The sequence below is a fragment of the Stegastes partitus genome, unplaced genomic scaffold (genome assembly GCF_000690725.1).
Source record: "Stegastes partitus isolate 25-593 unplaced genomic scaffold, Stegastes_partitus-1.0.2 Scaffold681, whole genome shotgun sequence".
Lineage (NCBI taxonomy): Eukaryota > Metazoa > Chordata > Actinopteri > Pomacentridae > Stegastes > Stegastes partitus.
The window spans coordinates 97,329-108,072 of NW_007578412.1; the positions used below are offsets into that span (position 1 = coordinate 97,329).

General features: G+C 42.2%; 1 protein-coding gene across 1 annotated transcript in view; it reads left to right on the forward strand.

Moving 5' to 3' along the window:
* Nucleotides 1–10,744, forward strand: part of tspoap1 (TSPO associated protein 1) — a 77,154-nt gene that overhangs the window by 36,163 nt on the left and 30,247 nt on the right. The window contains exons 6-8 of the mRNA XM_008290546.1: nucleotides 933–1,109; nucleotides 1,838–2,020; nucleotides 9,509–9,679. Of these exons, the coding sequence (XP_008288768.1) occupies nucleotides 933–1,109; nucleotides 1,838–2,020; nucleotides 9,509–9,679 (531 nt within the window). The remainder of the gene's footprint in view (nucleotides 1–932; nucleotides 1,110–1,837; nucleotides 2,021–9,508; nucleotides 9,680–10,744) is intronic.

Below are 10,744 nucleotides of genomic sequence, written 5' to 3' on the forward strand. Positions count from 1 at the left end.
ATACACCAACAAAAGTTCTGCTCTGGATTTGACTGGATAGTAACTGATTGTAAAGAATCTATTGCTGACTACAGCTGCTGTCCTTGTCCTGACAGTGCTGATAGATCGGTTAGGAACAGCTGATACTGAAAGTCCACATCTACTATTCCTACACACTGCAAATGTTTGGCTCAGGGGAAAGTTTTACTGGTTGACTGGTTAACTAATAACTACTCTTCAAACAATCAGTTGGTCACAGGGGCAAACAAGCAGCCTTATTAGCCTAAATGAATTAGAGACTTAACATGAAAAGCTGCCATTTGCAGCATATTGAATGATTTTAACTTTGCTGTTTTATACTGGAATGATAAAAGCAGACTTGGAGCAGCTGCCTAAATGCTTGTAATTTCTGAAAAAAGAACGATATCACCTGCTGATCCAGCACTGAAACTATTGTTGAATATAACAGACAAGCTAGTCTTCCATTTTTAGAGGATCTGCCATGTAGGTCACTGAGCTGTGAAAGTTTACACTCAACTTTTTAGCCATCTGCTTGAACAAAATGCAGCGACACCGACAATGGTGTTGGTTAGTTTGGAGGCAAATCAGAAAATAATCAGCAAACATAACCTCAGACCTAAACTAGTTGGCAGTATTTGTTAGGTGGAGGAGGTTTGCAGTGTTGTCTTCACATGTAGTCTGTTCCTCCCGCCGCTAAAGATATCAGATTATTCCTGGAAGGCTGTTGATGTAGGACTTTTGTCTTCATGAAAGAAATACTGCCGATTGTCTTACCATGCACAGTTTGCTTCAGTGAGGGCATATCGACCAGTTGACCAGACGACCTGGACGCTACGGCTGGTTTCTTCTCGTGTGTCATTTGTCAATGGAAGTGTATTCTAGACCTCTTCTCTAATGTCCTTTGTTGTGATGAATACATGCTTCCTCTGCAGGTGAATTCCCCGTCATTGATGAGACCTGGATCAGTGGAACAGTACAAGAGGGCGTTTGCCCGTCAGCGAGCTCGTGATCTGGCCCAGCACGCCGATGCACTGCTGTGTAAGGACAAGGAGATTGCTGCCCTGCAGCAGGAGTGCAGAGAGCTGGAGGCACGGCTGGGCACCACTAAGGTATTCATGTCACAACCCATCAGTCACATCAGGAAGGTCACTCAGCCTACATTGAACTGTGATCACCGGCTTCAATTCATTCTCGACTAGAAGGCCGATTCCAAGTTTTTACCCCAGTTTTCCATCTAACCCCACTCTTCCTCACTGCCAGAGGCGCATGATGCCACAAGGTTGCTCTCTGCTGGACAACATGGGTACTGCTCATCCCCCCTCACGCTAAGCCTGTGTTACTAAGGCTGCGTCACTGATGATGTCTAGATAGATGACAGTGCATGAATCGGCTGCCTTTCTCAGTGCCTGTTTTTAATTACCAGTGACTTAAGAGCTGCTTCTCCTGAATGTGAACATCTGTTGGGTTTAATAATAAGGGCTTTTTATGGTGCGAGCCGTGCATTGATCTAGTGAGAGCGTCTGTGCTGAATCCCATGTTACACTCACGTTGAACTACAAAATTGAAATGTAATCTTCAAATCAAGTGACTCTGACATTTTTGATATCTATGACCCAGAAACAGTTTTAGTGCTGTTTTTAGTTGTAAAGTCTCGAATTCAGCTGTTTATATTTACAGCTATTAAGTACTATTATAGTGTATTTTGAAGTATAAATTGCAAGAAAGCATGGTGCAGATGATTACACATTTAGTGTTTGAGTCTGTTTCGTTCTGGGGATGCAGCGTGACAATGTTAATGAAAACTCTGAAAGAACAATGATGTTTGATGTGTGTGCAGGGCTCCCCTCTTCCATCTGGCCGAGTGGAATTTGAGAAGCTTCTCAGGGAGTCTCAGAAGGAGGTGCTGCGGCTCCAGAGGCAACTCTCCGTCACATCATCCAGGCAGCAGCACAACCAAAGCCCCGACCACGGTGGCCCGGAGAAGTCAGGGGAAATTGCGAAGGAGGAGGGGGAAGATAAGGTAAAGTCATCCCCCTTACTTAATAACACAGTTAAACTCCACGCTGACCCCTTAATCAGCTTTAATGTAGCCAAGTGAGCCGAATCTTTGCACAGTAAACCAGCCGGAATTCAGTTCAGCTATAATTTTACTCATTATTTGTGGTTAAGTATGGGATTACAAACAGATCAGATCTCGTACTTACACCCAGGACGGTGTTGATGCTCCAGGACAGTCCGGAATACACATTATCTGACCACGTAAAATATAGCGTACAGTTTCCCCCGAACCTAGTGTATATTTATGTTGGCATGGATGTTTTGCAGTGTTATATAATGGCTTGTCGTTGGCTTGATACTAATCTGCCAGAAGCCATAATGAGATGATTCCCAGTCTTGAACTTGGGCCTGATCAAAGATACTAAAGTCACACACTCTGATCCTCTCCGCATTTAATGCTTATCGTCTCAGTATTCAGTTCTTAGAAACAATTCTTCACCAGAGAATGGACGCTCAGATTTATCCGGCACAGTCCAAAAAAAAAATAGAAAGATGCACATAATTCATAAATACATAAATAGGTTACATAATGTAATGTGGGTTTTTATTTGTTTTTTGTAAAAAATTTCATTCATCCGCAGCAGAGAACAGCTGGGAAACTGTTGTCCTTATGAGAAATGCATTTTAAAGGTACAGTTTCTGTTTATTAATAACAGTTTCTATCACTTTGAAGGACGCGCGTCTTATTCTTGAATTTTAGGTGAAATCGTCCACTCTCTGAGAAGTGGAGTAAATTCTCTGCCTGCGAAGCTCAAATGAGAATGCCGATTGTGGTAATCTCTCATTTGTGGGACGCACACACGCACTCCCAGTGGCACGCGCACACCCAGAAAGGGGCCATGTTGTGTGAACTCTAATCCCCTCTAACAACAGAATGGTACAGTCCAGTAATCCGCTCTCTGTTGCTGTGGCAGCGGTGAGAGGGTTTTGGGTGGTAGGTAAGACTCCAGTCGCACTAAAGACTTTTCTATCTCGCCCTGCTCTGGATAACTAGCAGGCCAAGGGACGCCTTGACGTTGCCACAGATCACACGAAAGGGGTAGGTCGTCTTCTCAGTTTTGTTGTCTCCGTTCGTAGGTGCCAGCGGTCCGTTGCAGTTCTCCTTGGCTAACCTTATATGTGTCTGCTTGGCGTGAGACCGAAGCCGTGCAGCACTCAAAGTTGAGACTTAGCACTGGAAACTAGTCAGTGTCATGACGAATCGGGAGCGTGAGAGAACTGGCTCGAGGCAGCGAGTGTTGCATTTATGTTTGATATTAAAATCAGCAGCTTATTCTCAAAGATTATTAGTATGTTACATGCACCATCTTAGTATTACAATATGACTTGCAGCTAAGGGGATTTTTTTCTTTGAGGTTTCATCGCGGTTGTTTTTTAATATTCATCCCAGCAAATCCTGTGGTAAATCCCACCCTTGTCTGTGATGGACTGCCACTTTCTTACAAATTAGAAAGACGGGACAAGCATGAGGCCTAGTCAAGGGCAGCCTGTCAGAAACCCGGTTTTGTAACAGTCATATTTTGGAGCTTCCAGATGTAGAATTTAGACAGACCGACTTAGTGACAGGGTGGTAGAGCGTTTGATTGGTGGACATCGATATGTTCCGTATTAAAAAGAAAATCAACGGCCAGGCCAATCCATTAAGGTGCTTTTAAAAGAAGTGATCCAGTTACCCGTTTCAGTAGTCTGCAGGGATTACACCAATGTGCTTATGGCATTCAGGGCCTGCTGAATGGGATCTGACCCTGCTTTAGTACGCATGGGCCCAGGGTGTACTTGATCCTTTAGTATACGTGGACCACATCGGTGGAAAGTGTGCAGAATGGCACCCCACTGCGTGAAGGAGTGTGCCATCTGAGGTGAGCCTCTAAAGTAGAGCTCCGTCTGACAACAACCTGTTCAGCGGCACCTTCTGTGGTCTCAACCTGAGCACAGACTGTAGGCATGACTGCATCCTTCATCGGGTCGTTCAGTGGTAGGAGATTTATCTGACTGTGTTTACACATCTGCAGGATGCTTTAGTTTTTTTAGTCTTAATGCATGACCTGTTTACCACATTTCTAGTTCAGTTTTGGCATCCCTTCAGTCCCAGGCACATGAAGTAGTTCTGGCTGTTAATTGCCCTGTCATTTCATTTACTGTTGCAAAGAGCACAGAGGTAGAGGTAAGACAGGAAAAGGGATTCCTGATGTGTTCCCTGCTAGGTTAGAATACTATTCATCTCATTGTATGTAGCGACTAAGTCAAGCCAAAATGCATGATGCCTCCATTGGGTAAATAAAAATCTACACTGAAATGTTACTTTACTTTTAGGCCAACTCTTCTTTGAAGGCACTTATATTGCATGTAAGCCTGACTGTGAGCAAAATAAACAGACATATATGCATACGTACGACATATTTTAAAACACAAGGTTTACTTGAGACCCAAAAAAGGTCAAGAATGCATTGTGCCTAATTCATGGATCATGATGACTGAATTATTTTTTAGCTTTATAAGTTAGGATTGGGATTTTAGAATCTTTCTACTGAACTCACCTGTTCAATCCGAAACCTTTCAAACATCATAGCAGAACTATTTGTTTACTGCTCAGCTTAACAGTAAAGAAAACCCAACGTAGGAATTACTAAAGTTTAAAAGAACAAAAACACAAAACATTCAGTTGAAATCTGTAGATTGAGAAATACAGTTTGGTAGACAGATGAACTGATGTTAGCAGCCTGTTGCAACAACTTGGAAATGAGATCAGATAGAAATGGAAAAAAATATTTGTGTCTAGTATAAATATTATGAGCAGCAGAACGTATAAAATGTGGTTAAATGTGGGTTTACACGTTGAAATAAAAGCAGCCTCCTGATTTTGGCTCCCTGTACTTTCCAGTTGCTTCTCTCTGCAAATACAGAAGGTTCTTATTCTGAACGTTCTTATATTAAAAACAATATCTTTGTTTGTGTGGCACTTATTAAAACAGAGTTACAAAGGGCTTCACATAACAAGCCAAGATCCTGGAAAGCAAAACATTAAAACACAGTAAAAGACAATACCAGAACTAACAAGCAAAATTCTGTTGACTCATGTAACGCCAGCAAAAGATAAATACAAATCTTAAACAGTCCACATTAAAAGCAGAATCCGGTTGTTCTGCTTAGATTATTGATCTGAAATTGAATGAAACCCCTGAAGTTGTTGTATGACGATCAGCTGATTGTTGTCCACAGAGCCGCTCTGTGATGGTACAGCAGTGCGACACAGCGACGCTTTGTTTACCCCCAAACAATCGAGCAGCAAAGTCCGTTTCCTCGCTGCCTCGCAGACAGACACTAACGTTCCATTTGAGTTGTCATCGAGTTAAATCGTGGAAGTATTGTTAGACAGTGACCCACTGTTTGCTGCTAGCTAACGCAGCACATTGTCACTCAGAGTAACTGACCTTTTACTGAAAAGCCCCACCAGGGACAGGAGTTGAAAATTAGCTTTATGTTATACGCTCTATATGCAATACATCAGATGTGTTCTATGTACAAATGAATGCTCCTTGATCAAACAAATGAATAAATATAGTTAATGGACTGTAACCATCTTTGGTCAGCCTTTTCCCGTTGAATTATTAGTTTGATTAACTGGCGTTGGTAACTTTGACCAACCACAGCATCTTTAAATCAGACCATTTCCTTGTCCATAAATCAGACACCATATTATTAACTGGTGTGCTGATAATTCATATTTAATGAAAGACCAACAGAATAAATCCGTGTACATGATAGTAGCCTGAACCAGCCATAGACTGGCCTCATAAAGTCACAAAAAAAACAAACCCTTAGAGTAAATTACGGCTGTCTGTATCTAACCCTAAAAACAGATCGTGAGGTATGTAAAAACACCAATGTGACCACTTTGAGCTCATGAAAAACTCTTGATAACATGCTGTTTGATTTATTTGCTTATTATGAGTCATGAGTTTGAGTGATCCTTTGCACAAACTTAATTTGGTCCTTTTTTGTAGGATACATTCTGATATTTATCTTTATAAGCAGATTAAAGATTAGCCGCTGCTAATTGAGAACTCTTGGGGAATCCATTGGGGGAAAAAAATCAATCTAATGAAACCATCCAAACACGTATTTATGCACTGTGTAAAATCACCTTGGAAGTGGTTTATGTTACCTCCCAGGTGTGACTTGAATTTAGATACTGTAAAGTGGGTACAGCATGTGCACCCAGTAAAGCATTCTAATTGTTTTGCTACCCTCCGCCCCTGACCTAGCAGTAGACTATGACATATAAAAATGTCCTAATACTGGAACAATAACACAATGTACCGAGCTTTCCTTTCTAGATATAGTTTTGCTGCAACCCATGGGACACAATGTGAGATGCGCAAGTCTATCTACGGCCTACTGGAACACTGAGACCACGCCGTCTCATTGTAGTCCGTATGACAATAGAGTGTGAAACTTTGCACCTTATGGAAGTACAACCTGTGAAGCATGAACAGCTGATTAGGTCACACTGAGTTCTGTTAGGTTAGTGTGTTGGTACAGAAACCTTAGAGATGGTTTACAATGGCCTATGGTTTGGGTCGGATGCTCTCTGGGACGGGCCCTTTATTCCTCACTACATTGTATAAATGAGACATTACGTAATATTCCCCCCTGTGCGCTCATTCGTCCAAACCATGTCAGAATTATGTCACATGTCGCCTGAACACTGATTATATTTGTTTCCAACTCATCACTGTGAGCTCTCACATTTACAGAAAGAACGGCCTTTTAAGGAATTCGACCTGCATGAGTTTTAGCCATATATGACCTACTGACTGTAATGAACACATAAGATGACGTGTGTTGTATTAAAAACATCTCAACTTCTTCAGAGGGTTCTTCTTTTTGCTATGTTCATCATTAGATTGATAAGTTAATGCAGCAAAGGATTACAGTGAATGAGAGACGATAGAGAAGTACGATGATAACTTAAAAAAAGATTTAAGTTTGTGTCACGATCTTATCTTGTGTGTGTTTCTCCCACCTCAGTGTGCAGCTGCCAGATTGTAGCTCCACACACTTAAGCCAGCCCACTCAATGGATACGTAGTGCTACAAGCTAATTAAGAATTACAAGAAGACGGGCTGGTTTAAATGTGACTGACCAAATACAAAGGTGGGAATTTTGCCAGGGTGCCGGGATCACCTGGCACGTCGGCACTTACGAGGGACGCGACGGGATCTGTAATGAAAAGCAGTCGGTAACAGAAAAATTAGCAGAGTTAACAGCGCTCAAAGCCCTCATTCCTCTGCACTGTTTTTGACAGGGGGCCAATGGAATTAGTGCCTCCTGCTGGCCTTTCGTCACCACTACTAACACCATCTGGTCTTGTGTCCAAAAGATAAACCCGGGATAGCCTCGCTTAACTTCACAGGCATGCCACTGATTTGGCGCCGAACAGTCACAGTGAGTTAGCAGCTCCGGGCCTGATCATACGTCCCAGAACCAGCACACCTTCCTGACTGCTGCAAGTTGCTGCACATGTGGGAGAACATGAACGTTTCGGTGCACTTAGTATTAATTTATACCAAACAGAATCGGCTGCTTTATGACCCGAAGGCTTGTCCTTCATGGAAGCCAGTCTGTCTGTTATTGGCAGGTTGTTTTTGGAGACAGCTTAGTGTTTTCTAAAAATAACGGTGACTGCACACAGCTGGCAGAACAAAGTCCCCTTTTTCATTCAAATCAGACGTCTTGTCATAATTCATTGTCTTTCTGAAGCTAAAACTGGACCGCTTCTCTCTGAACCGCCGTCAGCCTTCTTGATAGACGATTCTGCGGGTGAATTAATTTCCAACTGTTTCTGGTCACTGGTATTGTCTGCAGCTGCTGTGTGAAACAACAATCCTCATGTCTCCAGACTGTGGTCCCAGAGCTTCCCCGGTTTATATATATCCACCATTTCTCATCATTGCACTAAAAACCTTTGAACTATTTTACATACTTGGCGGCTAATTGCTAACAGATCATCTTGAGACTCCGTTTGTTTTGTTGCTGCATCTGTTCTTCTTAGCAGTCCAGAAGTTAACAAATAATGCAAACTTGGCATGAATTAGAAGGAACTACGTTTTTGTAAGCAGCCCCTTTTGGTTGTGTTGTGTTAATAGCACCCCTACAAATAAATTGCCAGCCCAGCATAAGAGTTTTTCCGTGCATTATTGTGAAGATCCCCACAAGAATCTTTCTGTAACTACCACACACTGTGCCTGAAGTCCACAGCGATCCGTCTTCCAGTGTAAAGGAAAGGAGAGTGCATGAAAGAGAGCCCCTCTGCGACACGTGGCAGAGCACCTTTGATCCTGTTACTAGGTGCTGGCCTTTGCTGCACTAACACAGTTTTACTCTGAACATAAGTAGGTTTGCTCTAAAATTAGATGCTGATTCTTAACTCTTAACCCCGAACCAGCGTCAGCCTGCCCCCCACCTGGTTCTCGGTTAGAAGAATTACACAGTTCATAAAGATGAATGTGTGGCAGTAATTGGCCAAGAAAAGTAACACAGTGTGAAACTTTCAAGTCATTAAACACTCAGCTTTATTAGAAAGGACAGCCTCCCTGGTAATGTGTTCCAGTCATGTTGGAGGCGAGAGGGATTCCCTCTGGATTATTCACTGATTGTAGTGGGACAACTGGAGAGGAAGTTTGCTCCTAATCCGTCTCAGAGGGTGGTGAGGGTTACTGTACGATTTAACAATCACACACTTGCTGCTTGTCATGGTTTTAGGATCAGAGCAGAAGCTTTTAATGCTTTTGATTAGGGCTGACCCACTATCAGGTTTTCTCTAGACCATTATCTTCACTAAAAGAATTCATGATAACGATGTCATCGCAATATGGACAGAAAATTAAAAAAAGAAGAAGCTCATCAGGCAAAAGTGTCCTTAACTTGTTTGATATATGTTTTGTTTCATTTTCAAACAAATCCCACTCAAAATATGAGTGTATGGAGGTGGGGAGAGTCTCGTAACCGTACTTTATGTTTGTTTGATCCTTAAAGATTTGAACTAATGCTTTCAGATTACATAATTTTTCCTTTGACTTGAGCAGTTTGACATTGTTCATCTAAAAGATGTCAGACAAATCCAGACATCTGTTTGAGTTACATAGCATCTAGGGTGGTCTATTTAAAAATATTAATTGTGTGTTTTAGTAAATGAATTTAAAATATAAATGTATGGAGGTTAAGACAGTGTCTGTAACCGCAGAGGTATTATATGTTGTTCCAGTTTCTGCTTGCTAGATTATTTACATCAGTATCACATGTGTATTATTAACCTAATATCGATGTTTCATTTTTTTATTTATTGTCTATACCAGTGTATCATGACATCTCTAACTTTGATCTTGATCTTTTACGGATCACCTGCGGAAATGTAAAGATGCTGAGTGAGTCTTGTGTTTCCTCCCAGGTTGTAGGAGAGACCCCGTGTGTGGCATTAGATGAAGCTCCATCCAGGTGTGAGAAGACTCCCGGAGAGGAGGAGGAGTCGGGGCAGCAAGTGACGCCCCTACCGGGCCTTAGCCCGACCCCCTCCCATCAGGAGGAGCACACAGAGGAGCAGCAGCGCCTACAGTTTCTGGTGAGAGCAGCAAGTGTTACGTTCAGCTGGCACGTCAAAATCATCCTGTTGTTAAGGAGAACCTTCAGACCAGCAGCATGCAGGGGTTTTCTGTTGTGCATACTCGGCCAGATTTTGGTTATTTTCTCAGTTTAATTTACAGACTGAGGACAAAACGGCTACAAATACTTCCTTAATATTTCTCAGCGTTATCAAATGTAGGAATTAGAGCCCTAGCTTGCTGATACTAGGTGGTTAATCATGTGTAGGGTTACTATATGCCACTGCCGTCGTGGCCTTCAGATCCGTCGTTTCCTCCAGACAGTCATTCATACACCCTCAGCAGCAATAACTGCATATTGTGCCCACTTGCAGGGATTTGGCTTTGCGATCCACTTTGCATTTTCATGTGAAACTAAAGCTTGAATATCAGCGCTGTGACTGAGCTGACTGCCGCTGAAGGAAAAACTACGGTCAGATTTGTTATGTAATGCTGGGATTATTTTGATCTTGTCCCTTGGAAACAGAAGAGTAGCACATCGCCCTTGCTGATTCTACAAGTAGGTCTCATGGCTTAAATAGACCGTATTTCCTCTCATCTCTGTGTTGACTTTCTTTGTCAGGACTGAAAATAGAAATTTTAGACAGTAACAGTGCACTGACATTGTACATCATGCCAGTTGAAAAGGAATTTAGAGGGCAAAGTGATTACAGGAGCACAGTATCAGTCAGCCAGACTGCACAGCCTGTATGATGCTACGGTATATGTGCTATGATTTCTGTCCATCAAGAACGCATCCGAACTACATACAGAACACACAGGAAGCTGGGAGAGCAGTTTTCTGGCAGTGAGAAAAGCGGTGATGTGCAGCTTTAACCTCTTAATACTCACTTGCCTGAAACCAGCTGCTGGATCCGTCTGAATTAAACTATACATCATTTGAAATCCTCACAGTTCAAACAGTGAAAACCGTTTTAAAATGCCAGAACCACAGCAGCAGTAGTCCTTTGTAATAAGAGTTTGTACACAGTAACACTGAAATTTCCTACATTTCCTGTTATATATAGTGGCTCACAAGAAGAGAG